We start from the raw sequence: 19,630 nt of genomic DNA, 5'->3' as shown, positions 1-19,630 counted from the left end.
CACCCCATTTCTCTCTCTATTCCATTGGGAATATAACACCTCTTCCCACACAGATGGGACACCTTCACATTCATGCCCTCCCACCTCCCACAAACACATTATTTATGTGCACACACAGACCAATCTCCCATCCCCACCCCCTATAGCGGGCATCAGGTGCAGAGCAGAGGAGGTCATTTCAATCAGCCTAATAACCCCACAGTCTCCTACCACTACCCGACTATAATAACATCCCCTCCATCCTATTAAAAACCTACTCACACTATTTCCACAGCCCACAACCCCAACCTGCTCTCCACCATACACACCCTTACTGTCAGTCCCTAGACCCCCAGGCAACATGAATTAATGGGCCATGATATTAATGAACCAATAAGGCTGGCCTGCAGGGACCAATGACTGACTGGATAAATAAGGTTGGCGCCTGGTTATGTTAGTTATTAGTAATGGTTATTAGAAGTGTAGTGTCTTAATTTCAAAAACATGCTTTTTGCTTAATAAATCAAGAAGGGGTAAATGTAAATGTGTGGTTTAATAATATGAGGTAGTGTGTGTGTGTGTGTGTGTGTACAATTCTATGTGTCTGTGTTAGAGTTTGTGTATTAGACCAACCTTGTTGTCAAGCATTAGCACGGAAACAAGCAACGAACCACACCCCTCTTACCCCTAACTCCACCCCCAGAAATATTTCTCACACTCATCCTCTCTACCATTCTTTACACCCCACAGTGCACAGTGTGTGTCTTACAGTACTTCCAGGCCCCTCAGTGCTCTGAAGGCTCCGTCCTCGATGCAGCTGATGTGGTTCTTATCCAACTGACTAGAGACAAAACAGAGACAGAAAGCATTAGAAACATACACACACACACACAAACAAACACAGACAAACAATTGTGCAATGCACTGCAAAATGTTCTTGCTCTCTATCTATCCCTCTCTCACCAATTTTAAACAGTCACATACATTAAATAAGCAGCCATTTGTAAACGTAATCGATAAACATAATCTATTCCAATACCAGCTACTCAACACAATAGCCCGATGGTCTAAAGCACTGTCATCAATCTTACAAACTATAGCATTTTCCCTATAGACCAGGCATAATCATGCACGCATGAATGCATGCAGGCAAAGATGTGCGTACACACACACACCCACACTCTGTCCTCAGAGGGCAGATATAATCACTGATAGGGAGTACACTGAGTGTGGGTAAATCGATGGTGATCTCTCCACATATAACCGTAGGAGAGTTAGGCACACTGTGCTGACCATTTCTCTACTGTGATAGCACCATCAATCAGTATGTGTGTGTGTGTGTGTGTGTGTGTGTGTGTGTGTGTGTGTGTGTGTGTGTGTGTGTGTGTGTGTGTGTGTGTGTGTGTGTGTGTGTGTGTGTGTGTGTGTGTGTTTTAATCTCCAGCGATAGCAGTATAAATCACAGCTCCATCTGTGTACAGGGTGAAAGCTAACCCACTCCGTCACTGTGATATACTGATGCCACCTAACTGACTGGGGATACGCACATTAGCATACACAGAGCTGACAGACAGAGAGGCTCAATACAACGTGTGTGTCAGTGTGTGTCTGCGTATGTGTGTATAAAACTGATCTGATATGATAAAAAATACGATATTATGAACAAGTACATGTTGCTCCTTTGTCTTAGTGTTATATGAGATCATTCTGATGCTATGACAATATGTCGAGTTAGTATTGAGAGTGAAGAGACATTCATTCATTAATTCATCCATGGATTAATTAATTAATTAATTAATCCATTCAATAATTAATTAATTGATTCATTTATTAATTAATTCACTAATCTGATACAGAGACTGAAGAGTCACTCACAGGTTCTTGATGTCTGTAGCTCCTCTGAAAGCCTTCCTGGGGATGGACTGGATGTTGTTCTCACTCAGATCTCTGTGAAGACAACAATATGAGAACGTTAGATCAAAGATACTGTACCCAACCTCTAGAAGCTAATATACATATATCACACAGCCAGGAGAGATAGAGAGCTTTGTAGGAGGGAAACATTGTGGGAGCATTGTGACACATTGGTAGTGGATAGGCTGAGTTTCCTTCATAAAAATGCTTTGCGACAGAAGTGAAAGCTCTCTTCTAGCCTGAACGGAATGTAGTTTTTATTTAATTGTACAGTAGTTCCTAACAAAGACCAGAGAATACCACTCAGCTGTGAGTAAAAGCTTCCTGAGGACTAAACAGCATTATTTTCTTTATCCAGATAGAAAGGGAAAATATGCATGTCATTCATCTGTATAGCTGTATGTATCTGTGCCAAAAAGCCCTAGGTGTGGCGCGTCATGCAGAGGGCTATAGTAGAGTAGGTAGCTGGTGTTCACTCATGCTAAAACATTCCCTAAGGACCCCTGTGAAACCCAGTGAGAGGTGTCCTGCTCAGTGCCTGCACACAAACCCTCCAAACAGGCAGCAGAGTAGGCAACCAAGAGAGGTCCTATTAGATACAGATGGTGCATGGGTCCAGACAAAGAGGACTGGATGAAATGTTGCGTGTGTGTGTGAGAGAGAGAAGGGTTGTGTGTGTGTAGAGAGAGGTGAAGCGTGAGAGATGGAGTGAGTGGAGGGGAAGGTTATAGTTAGAAGAGGAGGAGGGAAAGGAAGGAAGAGAGAGAGAAACACAAGTAGCCATAGTTTTAATTAGCATGTCTTTGTTTGGTGGCTAAATGGTGTGCTAACCTCTTTCAGAGAGAGGCTGTCCCTCTTGCCGTGACACACACACACGTGCACATACACACACACACACACACACACACAAACACAAACACAAACACACACACGAGGGGCTCCTGTCTTATTCCCACAGCCCAACGGACATAAACAGAACACTCATGGCCCCCTTTAGAGAGGCATACAGAATCTCTTTCTGTCCATCTCTCTACCTCCTTCTCTCTCCCCGTCTCCCTCCCTCTCCCACTCTCTCTGGTTCATCTCACAGTTCTCCTTTGGTATGTTGATTTATGATTTCACAGACATGGTTTCAACATCATACAAAAGTAATGAAAAAATACCTGGTGCCACAGAGAACAGTAAGAGTTGTGCAATCTATCTAATGAATGGTTCCTTGTTTCTTTATACTCTAGCAGCAATTAAAACAGCCGTCTGCAGGCCGCTGCAAATATACCACAATTAACCGTGGTATTTGCACAGTCGCTATTTTGAATATCCATGACACTCTCTTTCCAGGTCAACCAGTAAACTTTTAAAATATGTCCTAGTATGTTTGAACACGCACGCACGCACGCACACACACACACACACACACATTCTCCAGTAGCAACTATAAGGCAGGTCTTAACTGGGCTCTACTGTAAAGGTTGAGTGTTGTATTAGTCAATGACTGTAACATGCCTTTTCCTGTCTCATAGGCTCATGTCATTAAAATATGACTGTGTATTTAACATGACATGACTTCACAGAAGAGCAACAGTGATGAAATGAAAACATTCACCTTGAATAAACTAGAGGAGAAGCCGGCCAATTATCTAAACAACACAACATTCCTCACCTATAGACAGCAGCTTTACCTGGCTCCTGTTCACACTCATGCATGTACGTGGACATGAGTCTTCTTCTAACCTTGTAATCACCTCTCTGGTGTTAACACTCTGTGGTATGGTACTGACAGACCGTGGTATACCTCTCTGGTGTTAACACTCTGTGGTATAGTACTGACAGACCGTGGTATACCTCTCTGGTGTTAACACTCTGTGGTATGGTACTGACAGACCGTGGTATACCTCTCTGGTGTTAACACTCTGTGGTATGGTACTGACAGACCGTGGTATACCTCTCTGGTGTTAACACTCTGTGGTATGGTACTGACAGACCGTGGTATACCTCTCTGGTGTTAACACTCTGTGGTATGGTACTGACAGACCGTGGTATACCTCTCCATCCAGACACAGAGATGAGACAAGGCTTCCAGCACAGATGTACACTGTGGTGTGTGTGCGCGTGTATATGTGTGTGTACTACATTACCAAACGTATGTGGACACCTGCTCGTCGAACATCTCATTCCAAAGCCATTGACATTAATATGGAGTTGGTCCCCCTTTGCTGCTATAACAGCATCCACTCTTCTGGGAAGGCTTTCCACTAGATGTTGGAACATTGCTGCGGGGACTTGCTTCCATTCAGCCACAAGAGCATTAGTGAGGTCGGGCACTGATGTTGGGCGAGTAGGCCTGGCTCGCAGTCGGCGTTCCAATTCATCCCAAAGGTGTTTCATAGGGTTGAGGTCAGGGCTCTGTGCAGGCCAGTCAAGTTCTTCCAAACCAATCCCGACAAACCATTTCTGTATGGACCTCTTTGTGCACGGGGGCACTGTCATGCTGAAACAGTAAAGGGCCTTCCCCAAAATGTTGCCACAAAGTTGGAAGCACAGAATCGTCTAGAATGTAATTGTATGCTGTAGTGTTAAGATTTCCCTTAACTGCAACTAAGGGGCCTAGCCCAAATCATGAAAAACAGCCCCAGACCATTATTCCTCCTCCACCAACCTTTACAGTTGCCACTATGCATTGGGACAGGTAGCATCTCCTGGCATCCGCCAAACCCAGATTTGTCTGTCGGACTGCCAGATGGTGAAGCATGATTCATCACTCCAGAGAACGCGTTTCCACTGCTCCAGAGTCCAATGGTGACGAGCTTTACACCACTCCAGCCGACGCTTGGCATTGCACATGGTGATCTTAGGCTTGTGTGCGGCTGCTCGACCATGGAAACCCATTTCATGAAGCTCCTTACGAACAGTTCTTATGCTGACGTTGCTTCCAGAGGCAGTTTGGAACTCGAAGTGAGGAAAGACCATTTTTATGCGCTACGCGCTTCAGCACTCGGCGGTCCTGTTCTGTGAGCTTGTGTGACCTACCACTTCGCGGCTGAGGCATTGTTGCTCCTAGACGTTTTCATTTCACAATAACAGCACTTAAAGTTGACCGGGGCATCTCTAGCAGGGCAGAATTTTGACTAAATAACTTGTTGGAAAGGTGGCATCCCATGACGGTGCCACGTTGAAAGTCACTGATCTCTTCACTAAGGCCATTCTACTGTCAATGTTTGTCTATGGAGATTGCATGGCTGTGTGCTCGATTTTATAGACCTGTCAGCAACAAGTGTGGCTGAAATAGCCGAATCAACTAATTTCAAGGGGTGTCCACATACTTTTGTATATATAGTGTATATATATATATATATTTACGTACAGGTGCATACGTATGTGTGTGTGTGTGTCTGAGTGTCTTTGTGTGTGTCTGTGTGTGCCCTTGCAGTCAGACAAGAGATGATATGAGATGAGATATGAGACAAGCTTCCAGTACAGAAGAACATGGAGCAGAACAATGCATTGCTACAGTGGGGAAAAAAAGTATTTAGTCAGCCACCAATTGTGCAAGTTCTCCCACTTAAAAAGATGATAGAGGCCTGTAATTTTCATCATAAAAACTCAACTCGTCGTGTTTGGAGGACAAAGAATGCTGAGTTGCATCCAAAGAACACCATACCTACTGTGAAGCATGGGGGTGGAAACATCATGCTTTGGGGCTGTTTTTCTGCAAAGGGACCAGGACGACTGATCCGTGTAAAGGAAAGAATGAATGGGGCCATGTATCGTGAGATTTTGAGTGAAAACCTCCTTCCATCAGCAAGGGCATTGAAGATGAAACGTGGCTGGGTCTTTCAGCATGACAATGATCCCAAACACACCGCCCGGGCAACGAAGGAGTGGCTTCGTAAGAAGCATTTCAAGGTCCTGGAGTGGCCTAGCCAGTCTCCAGATCTCAACCCCATAGAAAATCTTTGGAGGGAGTTGAAAGTCTGTGTTGCCCAGCGACAGCCCCAAAACATCACTGCTCTAGAGGAGATCTGCTTGGAGGAATGGGCCAAAATACCAGCAACAGTGTGTGAAAACCTTGTGAAGACTTACAGAAAACGTTTGACCTGTGTCATTGCCAACAAAGGGTATATAACAAAGTATTGAGAAACTTTTGTTATTGACCAAATACTTATTTTCCACCATAATTTGCAAATAAATTCATAAAAAATCCTACAATGTGATTTTCTGGAGAAAAAAAATCTCATTTTGTCTGTCATAGTTGACGTGTACCTATGATGAAAATTACAGGCCTCTCTCATATTTTTAAGTGGGAGAACTTGCACAATTGGTGGCTGACTAAATACTTTTTTCCCCCACTGTATGTAACAGCTTTAATGACTGAAACATCTATGCTTTATGGCTGTAGCTCACTATCTCACTGTTAAGCAAAGAAGAAAATGCACTCGTGGCTGGTGATTTTAATGCAGGAAAACTGAAAACAGGAAGTAATAGTGACGCGCTCAATACGGAAGTGGTCCTATGAATCGGATGTTAAACTAAAGGACTGCTTCGCTAGCACAGACTGGAATACAGTGGCTTGCGAAAGTATTCACCCCCCTTGGCATTTTTCCTATTTTGTTGACTTACAACCTGGAATTAAAATGGATTTTTGGGGGGTTTGTATCATTTGATTTACACAACATGCCTACCTGAAGATGCAAAATATTTTTTCTTGTGAAACAAACAAGAAATAACACAAAAAAACAGAAAACTTGGATTTTTGCCCACTCTTCGAGGCAAAACAGTTCCAGCTCCTTCACGTTAGATGGGTTCTGCTGGTGTACAGCAATCTTTAAGTCATACCACAGATTCTCAATTGGATTGAGGTCTGGGCTTTGACTAGGCCATTCCAAGACATTTAAATGTTTCCCCTTAAACCACTCGAGTATTGCTTTAGCAGAATGCTTAGGATCATTGTCCTGCTGGAAGGTGAACATCCGTCCCAGTCTCAAATCTCTGGAAGACTGAAACAGGTTTCCCTCAAGAATTTCCCTGTATTTAGCGCCATCCATCATTACTTAAATTCTGACCAGTTTCCCAGTCCCTGCCGATGAAAAACATCCCCACAGCATGATGCTGCCACCACCATGCTTCACTGTGGGGATGGTGTTCTCGGGGTGATGAGAGGTGTTGGATTTGCGCCAGACATAGCGTTTTCCTTGATGGCCAAAAAGCTCAATTTGAGTCTCATCTGACCAGAGTACCTTCTTCCATATGTTTGGGGAGTCTCCCACATGCCTTTTGGCGAACACCAAACGTGTTTGCTTATTTTTTTCTTTAAGGAATGGCTTTTTTCTGGCCACTCTTCTGTAAAGCCCAGCTCTGTGGAGTGTACGGCTTAAAGTGGTCCTATGGACAGATACTAAAATCTCCGCTGTGGAGCTTTGCAGCTCCTTCAGGGTTATCTTTGGTCTCTTTGTTGCCTCTCTGATTAATGCCCTCCTTGCCTGGTCCGTGAGTTTTGGTGGGCGGCCCTCTCTTGGCAGGTTTGTTGTGGTGCCATATTCTTTCCATTTTCTTATAATGGATTTAATGGTGCTCCGTGGGATGTTCAAAGTTTCTGATATTTTTTTATAACCCAACCCTGATCTCTACTTCAACACAACTTTGTCCCTGACCTGTGTGGAGAGCTCCTTGGTCTTCATGGTTCTGCTTGCTTGGTGGTGCCCTTTGCTTAGTGGTGTTGCAGACTCTGGGGCCTCAGAACAGGTGTATATATACTGAGATCATGTGACAGATCATGTGACACTTAGATTGCACACAGGTGGACTTTATTTAACTAATTATGTGACTTCTGAAGGTAATTGGTTGCACCAGATCTTATTTAGAGGCTTCATAGCAAAGGAGGTGAATACATATGCACGCACCACTTTTCCGTTATTAATTTTTTTAATTTTTTTGAAACAAGTTATTTTTTTCATTTCACTTCACCAATTTGGACTATTTTGTGAATGTCCATTACATGAAATCCAAATAAAAAGCCATTTAAATTACAGGTTGTAATGCAACAAAATAGGAAAAATGCCAAGGTGGATGAATACTTTTGCACGGTACTGTATGTTCTCGGATTCATCCAATAACATTGAGGAGTTTACCACATCAGTCACCGGCTTCATTAATAAGTGCATAGACGATGTCGTCCCCACAGTGACCGTATGTACACATCCCAACCAAAAGCCATGGATTACAGGCAACATCTGCACTGACCTAAAGGCTACAGCTGCCGCTTTCAAGGAGTGGACACTAATCCCGCTATGACCTCCGACGGGCCATCAAACAGGCAAAGCGTCAATACAGGACTAAGATCGAATCCTAAAACGCCGGCTCTGACGCTCTTTGGATGTGGCAGGCCTTACAAACTATCAAAGATTTCAAAGGAAAACGCAGCCGTGAGCTGCCCAGTGACGCGAACTTACCAGACGAGCTAAATGCCTTCTATGCTCCCTTCGAGGCAAGCAACACTGAGCTATACATGAGAGCACCAGCAGTTACGGATAACTGTGTGATCTCACTCTCCGTAGCCGATGCGAGTAGGACCTTTAAACAGGTTAACATTCACAAGGCCCCGGGGCCAGATGGATTACCAGGATGCGTACTCAGAGCATGTGCTGGCCAGCTGGCGGTGTCTTCATTGACATTTTCAACCTCTCCCTGATCCAGTCTGTAATACCTGCATGTTTCAAGCAGACCACCATAGGTAACCTGTCTAAATGACTATTGCCCCGTAGCCCTCACATCTGTAGCCATGAAATGCTTTGAAGGGCTGGTCATGGCTCACATCAACACCATCATTCCAGACACCCTGGACCAACTCGCATACCGCCCCAACAGATCCACAGATGACACAATCTCTATTGCACTCCACACTGCCCTCTCCCACCTGGACAAGAGGAATACCTATTTGAGAATGGTGTACATTGACCACAGCTCAGAATTCCATACCATAGTGCCCTCCAAGCTCATCACTAAGCTCAGGACCCTTGGACTGAACACCTCCCTCTGCAACTGGATCCTGGACTTCCTGACGGGCCTCCCCAGGTGGTGAGGGTAGGCAACAACACATCCGCCAAGCTGACCCTTAACACGGGGGCCCCTCAGGGGTGCGTGCTTAGTCCCTTCCTGTACTTTCTGTTCACCCACTGCTGCGTGGCCGCGCACAACTCCAACACCATCATTAAGTTTGCTGACGACACAACAGAGGTAGGCCTGATCACCGACAACGATGAGACCGCCTATAGAGAGGAGGTCAGAGACCTGGCAGTGTAGTGCCAGGACAACAACCTCTTCCTCAACGTCAGCAAGACAAAGGAGCTGATAGTGGACTACAGGAAATGGAGGGCCGAGCATGCCCCGAGCATGCCCCCATCCACATCGACGGGCTGTAGTGGAGCAGGTCGAGAGATTCAAGTTCCTCGGAGTCCACATCACTAAGCAATTAACATGGTCCACACACACCAACACAGTTGTGAAGAGGGCACAACAACGCTTCTTCCCCCTCAGGAGGCTGAAAGGATTTGGCATGGGCCCTCAGATCCTCAAAAAGGTATACAGCTGCACCATTGAGAGCATCTTGACTTGCTGCATCAACGCTTGGTATGGCAGACTGCAAGGTGCTACAGAGGGTAGTGTGTACAGCCAAGTACATCACTGGGGCCGAGCTCCCTGCCATCCAGGACCTCTATACCAGGCGGTGTCAGAGGAAGGCCCTAAAAATTGTCAAAGACTCCAGCCACTCAAGTCACAGACTGTTCTCTCTGCTATTGCAATGCACCAATTCTGGAACCAAGAGGACCCTGAACAGTTTCTAACCCCCAAGCCATAATACTATTAAATAGTTAATGAAATAGCTACCCGGACTATTTGCATTGACCCTCTTTGCGCTAACTCTTTTGACTCATCACATACGCTGCTGCTACTGTTTATTATCTATCCTGTTGCTCACTTTACCCCTACCTATATGTACATATCTACCTCAATTACCTTGTACCCCTGCACATCGTCTCGGTACTGGTACCCCGTGGATATAGCCAAGCTAACGTTACTCACCGTGTATTCATTCCTTGTGTTATAATTTGTTTTTCTCTGCATTGTTGGGAAATAAGCATTTCACTGTTAGTCTACACCACAGGAGGTTGGTGGCACTTTAATTGGAGAGGACGGGCTCGTGGTAATGGTTGTAGCGGAATGAGTGGAATGGTATTAAATACATCAAACACATGGAAATGGTTTCCACGTGTTTGATGCCATTCCATTTGTTCCGTTCCAGCCATTATTATGAGCCGTCCTCCCCTCAGCAGCCTCCACTGGTCTACACCTGTTGTTTTTCTAAGCATTTGATTTGATTTGATTACACTGCCAGAGAGAGAGAGCGAGAGAGAGGGGGGGGGGGATAGGGAGCGAAAGAAAGAAAGAAACAGACAGAGAGAGAGAGAGAGAGAGAGAGAGAGAGAGAGAGAGAGAGAGAGATAGCGACTGTGACAATAGAAATAGGATAGTGTGTGTGTAAGTGGAGTGAGAGGCAGAATTGACAGCATAGTGGTGAAATCAGCATGGTAAACCTCCCATAATCCTGTTAGCACGCTTTAATACGATTGGACAGGGTTTACACAGCCCCCCTGGTGCTGCTGTCTGATTGGATTAGGCTCCAGGGTCGTGGGGGGTCGGTAGAATTTGTGTGTGCGTGTGTGTCCAGGGTTAATTGTAAACCCTGAAAGAGAGCTAATGAGAGACCTATCTCCTTCCGCCAAAAACCCTCTCTCTCTCTCCCTCCCTCCCTCTCATGTGCTTTATCACTCGCTGTGGCCTTTTTCACTCCCCTCTCCCCTCCCATCTTAATCACTTTTCTCCCTCTTCCTTCGCTTTCTCCCTCTTTCTAACCTCCCACTCTGTTAGTTCTATCCCTCTCTCTGACTTCCCTCCTTCTCCCCCTCTCCCCCCCTCTACCTCTCGCCCTGTCACTTATAACATGGTTTGGACTCTATGATATCCTGTGGTCTTTAAGGATTTATCGACTGGGTCAACTTGTCTCAGGGAGCCAGAGATATATTAAATTTAGCAACTCTACATTTCTGAATTTACACATTCTCAAAATGGCAAACAAGACATTTCTGTGGGTCGCCAATGCTGTGTTTTACATATTTGGTGGTCTTTCTGAGTTGAGTTCTGATTGACTGTGCGGGGATGTAGAAATGTAACATTTTTAAAAGACTTATGCTGATGTGTTTAACAGTAGACATGTTGATGTGAAAGCAGTCGCCACAGAGAGAGGAGAATAGGTCTCCATCATCCACTTATTCTGACTATGAATCTCAGGGTGCAGAAATGCCAACCAGACCACCATACTGCATTACTGGCACACAGCCTGACACTGACAACAAACACAATGCCTGAAAACAAAGATAGCTGTATGAGAAATGGCATGAGAAAGAACACATTTCTTCTCTCTAAATGCATTGAAGACAGAGAGTCTCTCCTGTCTGTAAAAAAGTTCCTTTCTCTCCTCAACTCGTTCTCTCCTGTGGGTTATCACACAGAGAGAGAGAGGTATGCTCAATCTCTGGATGGTGGCACAGGAGACTGCAATCCTGTAGTGTATCTGTGTGTATGTGTGTGTGTGTGTCTGGCTCCTGGCTATATTGTTGGCTCAAGCTCTAGGGCAGGGATCATTAACTAGATTCAGCCGCGGGCCAATCTTTTCTTGAGCGGATGGTCAGGGGGCCAGAACATAATTAAAAATAATTTGTAGACTGCAAATTGACCACAAGAATGTAATATTTGACTAAAACATAATAATTTCAAACCTTTCTTACATTTGTATATGATCACGTGTCTCTCTATTATGCGTGGAAATACTTAGGAACAGATTTCCAAAATTAAAATCACTTTTCCTGGTGTTTTTACCTGGTTTTTTTGTCCAACAGAAACCTTAAAGGGCCAAATAAAACCACCAGTGGGCTAAATTCGACCTTCTGGGCCGCCAGTTGGGGAACCCTGCTCTAGGGTCTGTGAGGTTATCAGATCTCTGCTGTGGAACCTGGCAGCAGACAGCGCCAACAAGCCATAGCAATTGTAACACACACACACACACACATACACCTCAAAGGGTTCTGCTCAACCTTAATGGTCCCATGGAATGTGTCAGAGCCACCCTCTCCCAGACATCACTTTGAAGGTAGAGAAACATATTAGTGATGTTATAATCTGGGTGAATTATAATGATGTCTGAGTCAGTGACCCAGAACATCACAGGCCTTTAGCCTTATTGCTCAGCACATCAGCCTCAGGTTAAAGCCTCTCTGATGATGGAATTTAAAGCTCTTATTGTTTCATACTAGCCAGAAAACACATAGAACCTTTGTTTCTCAATTTACCTGCCTAGTGTGTGTGTGTGTCTGAGAAAGAGGAAATGTGTGTCACGATCGTCTAATGAGGGAGACCAAGGCGCAGCGTTGCGGGTGAACATATTATATTTATTCGACTGATCACACGATCAAAACAAAGAACGAAACGTGAAGTCCTTCGATACACAACCAAAAGGAACAAGAAACCACAAAACACAAAGTGCAAGACAAACAGTTAAATATGGCTCCCAATCAGAGACACCCAGCTGACACTCGTTGCCTCTGATTGGGAGTCACTCAGCCCAACATAGAAAATTAAACATAGACTTACACACCCTGGCTCAACATAACATAGTCCCCAGAGCCAGGGCGTGACAGTACCCCCCCCCAAAGGCGCGGACTCCGGCCGCGCCAAACAACCACAACAGGGGAGGGACCGGGTGGGCACTCCGCCTCGGCGGCGGATCCGGCTCCGGACATGACCCAGGCACGGGTTGTGCTGGACTGACGACGCACACCCCTGGCTTGATGCGTGGAGGAGGAACGGGCCGGACCGGGCTGACGAAGCGCACCCCTGACTTGGTGCAGGGAGCAGGAATGAGCCGGACCGGGCTGACGACGCACACCACTGACCCGGTGCGGGGAGCTTGGACGGGCCGGACCGGGCTGGCGACGCGCACCACAGACTTGGTGCGGAGAGCAGGAACGGGCCGGACAGGGCTGACGACGCGCACCACAGACTTGGTGCGGAGAGCAGGAACGGGCCGTGCCGGACTGACGACGCACACCACTGGCTTGGTGCGGGAAGCTTGGATGGGCCGGACTGGGCTGGCGATGCGCACCACAGACTTGGTGCGGAGAGCAGGAACGGGCCGGGCTGGGCTGTCGACGCACACCGTAGGCTTTGTGCGTGGAGCAGGAACAGGCCGGGCTGGGCTGTCGACGCACACCACTGACTTGGTGGGAATGGCAGGAACAGGCCGGGCCGGGCTGACGACGCGCACCACTGACTTGGTGGGAATGGCAGGAACAGGCCGGGCTGGGCTGACGACGCGCACCACTGACTTGGTGGGAATGGCAGGAACAGGCCGGACCGTACTGGGGACACACACCACTGGCCCCACGCAGGGATCAGGAACGGGCCGGACCGGACTGGGAACACACCCCAGTACCTCTCGCCGTGCCTCCACACTTTCCCTCTCCTCTGTGCCCAGTGGCCCCCCTAACCTGGCGGCCTTCTCTGCCAACGCCTTGCACCGCTCTAACCCGTACACCTGCTGGCCCGACGTCGTGAGCCCCCCCCTAAAAATTTCCTGGGGGTCTCTCCTCCCTCTTGCCAGACTCGCAATCATCTCCTCCCACATCCATCCTCTCTCCTCGTCCCGCTGCTTGATCCAGTCGAGGTTGCCACGGAGATCTGCCAGCGATGGCTCCTGAACACGCTGCTTGGTCTGGTTAAGGTGGTTTCTTCTGTCACGATCGTCTAATGAGGGAGACCAAGGCGCAGCGTTGCGGGTGAACATATTATATTTATTCGACTGATCACACGATCAAAACAAAGAACGAAACGTGAAGTCCTTCGATACACAACCAAAAGGAACAAGAAACCACAAAACACAAAGTGCAAGACAAACAGTTAAATATGGCTCCCAATCAGAGACACCCAGCTGACACTCGTTGCCTCTGATTGGGAGTCACTCAGCCCAACATAGAAAATTAAACATAGACTTACACACCCTGGCTCAACATAACATAGTCCCCAGAGCCAGGGCGTGACAATGTGCAAGAGCTGTTTTAGATTTACCTAAGTGGTCAGACCTAGTTTGACACTACCTTCACCCAAGGTTTCCGTCACTCACAGTTAATTCCTATTGTGCCCTAACAATGATGTAGCACGTCTTTTCAAGTGTGCCGCTACACATGCAAACAGACACACATATTGACCGAAATAAATCCATTTCATTTTTTTTCTTTTAGCCCTTTTTTCTCGCCAATTTCGATCTTGTCTCATTGCTGCAACTTCCTAACGGGCTCGGGAGGCGAAGGTCGAGTCATGCGTCCTCCGAAACATGACCCGCCAAACCGCGCTTCTTAATACCTGCCCGCTTAACCCGGAAGCCAGCAGCACCAATGTGTTGGAGGAAACACTGTTCAACAGACAACAGAGGTCAGCCTGCAGGCGCCTGGCCCGCCACAAGGAGTCGCTAGAGCGCGATGAGCCAAGTAAAGCCCCCACGGACAAACCCTCCCCTAACCCGGACAACGCTGGGCCAATTGTGCGCCGCCCTATGGGACTCCCGATCACGGCCGGTTGTGATACAGCCCGGGATCGAACCCGGGTCTATAGTGACGCCTCTAGCAGTGCAATGCAGTGCCTTAGACTGCTGCGCCACTCGGGAGACCTAACATAAACCCATTTCAATAACAATCGCTACCAACCTTTTGCACCAGAAGTACAGTAATGTATGTGTATCAGCCGTTGCTTTAGGCGCCTGTGTCTGGAGATTATACTAGATTACATCAGTATCAGAGTAGATTACCAGAGATTAAACAGTGATTATAATTGCATTAGCACCATGCAGGGTAATGTCTGGTCTCTGTCTGATTCACTTCATTTACCTCAGATCATTATCTTACCTCAGTCTGTTGCTCCAAATCAAGCCCTACATTCCCATTGACATGGCTGACATTTCACAATGTCTCCTGGCCAACCAGCTGTCTGTTCAGGGTCCTAAATCAGCCAAATGTGCTGATGTTTTAATTCTCTGGTGAAGTGATGGGACTGAGGGACGAGAGAGAGAAATAACAACCTAAATTGCAGTTTTCTGGGTGGTATTGAGATGGTGCTCTGTCTCTCTCTTGTCTTCACTCTCTACATGACCACAGGTCAGAAATAAATAAGGATTTGACTGGCTCATTATCCAAAGCCTTTTCTTTCGCTCCTTTCCTGCACTACCTCCATTCTCCACCATCCCCCAACCCCTCTATCTACAGTATATCCGTTAGTACTACTAGAGGTCTAAACCTCACCGCCCCTCTATCTACAGTATATCCATTAGTACTACTAGAGGTCTAAACAATCACTGTCCCTCTATCTACAGTATATCCATTAGTACTACTAGAGGTCTAAACCTCACTGTCCCTCTATCTACAGTATATCCATTAGTACTACTAGAGGTCTAAACAATCACTGTCCCTCTATCTACAGTATATCCATTAGTACTACTAGAGGTCTAAACCTCACTGTCCCTCTATCTACAGTATATCCATTAGTACTACTAGAGGTCTAAACAATCACTGTCCCTCTATCTACAGTATATCCATTAGTACTACTAGAGGTCTAAACCTCACTGTCCCTCTATCTACAGTATATTCATTAGTACTACTAGAGGTCTAAACCTCACCGTCCCTCTATCTACAGTATATCCATTAGTACTACTAGAGGTCTAAACCTCACTGTCCCTCTATCTACAGTATATTCATTAGTACTACTAGAGGTCTAAACCTCACCGTCCCTCTATCTACAGTATATCCATTAGTACTACTAGAGGTCTAAACCTCACCGTCCCTCTATCTACAGTATATCCATTAGTACTACTAGAGGTCTAAACCTCACCGTCCCTCTATCTACAGTATATCCATTAGTACTACTAGAGGTCTAAACCTCACCGTCCCTCTATCTACAGTATATCCATTAGTACTACTAGAGGTCTAAACCTCACCGTCCCTCTATCTACAGTATATCCATTAGTACTACTAGAGGTCTAAACCTCACCGTCCCTCTATCTACAGTATATCCATTAGTACTACTAGAGGTCTAAACCTCACCGTCCCTCTATCTACAGTATATCCATTAGTACTACTAGAAGTCTAAACCTCACCGTCCCTCTATCTACAGTATATCCATTAGTACTACTAGAGGTCTAAACCTCACCGTCCCTCTATCTACAGTATATCCATTAGTACTACTAGAGGTCTAAACAATCAATGTCCCTCTATCTACAGTATATTCATTAGTACTACTAGAGGTCTAAACCTCACCGTCCCTCTATCTACAGTATATCCATTAGTACTACTAGAGGTCTAAACCTCACCGTCCCTCTATCTACAGTATATCCATTAGTACTACTAGAGGTCTAAACCTCACCGTCCCTCTATCTACAGTATATCCATTAGTACTACTAGAGGTCTAAACCTCACCGTCCCTCTATCTACAGTATATCCATTAGTACTACTAGAGGTCTAAACCTCACCGTCCCTCTATCTACAGTATATCCATTAGTACTACTAGAGGTCTAAACCTCACCGTCCCTCTATCTACAGTATATCCATTAGTACTACTAGAGGTCTAAACCTCACCGTCCCTCTATCTACAGTATATCCATTAGTACTACTAGAGGTCTAAACCTCACCGTCCCTCTATCTACAGTATATCCATTAGTACTACTAGAGGTCTAAACCTCACTGTCCCTCTATCTACAGTATATTCATTAGTACTACTAGAGGTCTAAACCTCACCGTCCCTCTATCTACAGTATATCCATTAGTACTACTAGAGGTCTAAACCTCACCGTCCCTCTATCTACAGTATATCCATTAGTACTACTAGAGGTCTAAACCTCACCGTCCCTCTATCTACAGTATATCCATTAGTACTACTAGAGGTCTAAACCTCACCGTCCCTCTATCTACAGTATATCCATTAGTACTACTAGAGGTCTAAACCTCACCGTCCCTCTATCTACAGTATATCCATTAGTACTGCTAGAGGTCTAAACCTCACCGTCCCTCTATCTACAGTATATCCATTAGTACTACTAGAGGTCTAAACCTCACCGTCCCTCTATCTACAGTATATCCATTAGTACTACTAGAGGTCTAAACCTCACCGTCCCTCTATCTACAGTATATCCATTAGTACTACTAGAGGTCTAAACCTCACCGTCCCTCTATCTACAGTATATCCATTAGTACTACTAGAGGTCTAAACCTCACCGTCCCTCTATCTACAGTATATCCATTTGTACTACTAGAGGTCTAAACCTCAACGTCCCTCTATCTACAGTATATCCATTAGTACTACTAGAGGTCTAAACCTCACCGTCCCTCTATCTACAGTATATCCATTAGTACTACTAGAGGTCTACACCTCACCTTTCCTCCCTCCCTTGTCTCTTTCTTTCCCTCCACCCCTTTACACCCCCCTCTTTCTCTGCATCTCTCTCTCACCCCCGTCTCTCTCTGCTCCCCCACCCCAAGCTGTCAGACATAGTGTATTATGGGATGTGTAAAGCCAGTAATTTGTCCTGTCTGTGCTCTAATAGTGCTCTATAGATAGGTCCATTAGTAATGACACATTTATGATGCTTTTAAAAGCCTCTCACGCCATTCGATAACACACCTGTCTCCTGAGAGCAACAGCTCACCTCCTCTGCCCCACACACCCCACACCACTTTTCTAGTCCAGCTACAGTGGGGAAAAAAAGTATTTAGTCAGCCACCAATTGTGCAAGTTCTCCCACTTAAAAAGATGAGAGAGGCCTGTAATTTTCATCATAGGTACACGTCAACTATGACAGACAAAATGAGATTTTTTTTCTCCAGAAAATCACATTGTAGGATTTTTTATGAATTTATTTGCAAATTATGGTGGAAAATAAGTATTTGGTCAATAACAAAAGTCAATACTCAATACTTTGTTATATACCCTTTGTTGGCAATGACACAGGTCAAATGTTTTCTGTAAGTCTTCACAAGGTTTTCACACACTGTTGCTGGTATTTTGGCCCATTCCTCCATGCAGATCTCCTCTAGAGCAGTGATGTTTTGGGGCTGTCGCTGGGCAACACAGACTTTCAACTCCCTCCAAAGATTTTCTATGGGGTTGAGATCTGGAGACTGGTTAGGCCACTCCAGGACCTTGAAATGCTTCTTACGAAGCCACTCCTTCGTTGCCCGGGCGGTGTGTTTGGGATCATTGTCATGCTGAAAGACCCAGCCACGTTTCATCTTCAATGCCCTTGCTGATGGAAGGAGGTTTTCACTCAAAATCTCACGATACATGGCCCCATTCATTCTTTCCTTTACACGGATCAGTCGTCCTGGTCCCTTTGCAGAAAAACAGCCCCAAAGCATGATGTTTCCACCCCCATGCTTCACAGTAGGTATGGTGTTCTTTGGATGCAACTCAGCATTCTTTGTCCTCCAAACACGACAAGTTGAGTTTTTACCAAAAAGTTATATTTTGGTTTCATCTGACCATATGAAATTCTCCCAATCCTCTTCTGGATCATCCAAATGCACTCTAGCAAACTTCAGACGGGCCTGGACATGTACTGGCTTAAGCAGGGGGACACGTCTGGCACTGCAGGATTTGAGTCCCTGGCGGCGTAGTGTGTTACTGATGGTAGGCTTTGTTACTTTGGTCCCAGCTCTCTGCAGGTCATTCACTAGGTCCCCCCGTGTGGTTCTGGGATTTTTGCTCACCATTCTTGTGATCATTTTGACCCCACGGGTGAGATCTTGCGTGGAGCCCCAGATCGAGGGAGATTATCAGTGGTCTTGTATGTCTTCCATTTCCTAATAATTGCTCCCACAGTTGATTTCTTCAAACCAAGCTGCTTACCTATTGCAGATTCAGTCTTCCCAGCCTGGTGCAGGTCTATAATTTTGTTTCTGGTGTCCTTTGACAGCTCTTTGGTCTTGGCCATAGTGGAGTTTGGAGTGTGACTGTTTGAGGTTGTGGACAGTTGTCTTTTATACTGATAACAAGTTCAAACAGGTGCCATTAATACAGGTAACGAGTGGAGGACAGAGGAGCCTCTTAAAGAAGAAGTTACAGGTCTGTGAGAGCCAGAATCTTGCTTGTTTGTAGGTGACCAAATACTTATTTTCCACCATAATTTGCAAATAAATTCATTAAAAATCCTACAATGTGATTTTCTGGATTTTTTTATCTCTATTTGTCTGTCATAGTTGACGTGTACCTATGATGAAAATTACAGGCCTCTCTCATCTTTTTAAGTGGGAGAACTTGCACAATTGGTGGCTGACTAAATACTTTCCCCACTGTATATTGACACCTAGTGAAACCTAAACCAGACCACATATGTATTAGACAGGAATGGGATTAACATGGTGTCATTGGTGAGGGAATAACTTGATTTATAGCTTTGGCCATGGGAGGTGAAACTAAAAGGGCATTTGTGCATGACGTGTGTGTGTGTGTGTGTATCATTAATTACTCATTAAAACACTAAATGAAGTGTGTTAAAGTTGTTAACAGGCAGCCGCCGCAGCTAAACTACTAAATACTCTCTTCCTGTTTACAAACGGGGTACACACAGAGGTGGGCAGTATTTCTGTTA

General features: G+C 45.6%; 1 protein-coding gene across 1 annotated transcript in view; it reads right to left on the bottom strand.

Annotated features, from left to right (window-relative positions):
• The window catches only part of LOC311132918 (slit homolog 1 protein-like), a gene marked incomplete at its 5' end in the record, with an annotated part of 150,045 nt that overhangs the window by 62,798 nt on the left and 67,617 nt on the right, over positions 1-19,630 (bottom strand). Inside the window, 2 exons of the mRNA XM_084166303.1 lie at positions 749-820; positions 1,855-1,926. Coding sequence (XP_084022429.1) covers positions 749-820; positions 1,855-1,926 — 144 coding nt within the window. The remainder of the gene's footprint in view (positions 1-748; positions 821-1,854; positions 1,927-19,630) is intronic.

This window comes from Coregonus lavaretus (genome assembly GCF_964263955.1).
Source record: "Coregonus lavaretus genome assembly, chromosome: 1".
NCBI classification, from domain to species: Eukaryota; Metazoa; Chordata; class Actinopteri; order Salmoniformes; family Salmonidae; genus Coregonus; species Coregonus lavaretus.
This window is presented reverse-complemented; position numbering and strand designations above follow the sequence as displayed.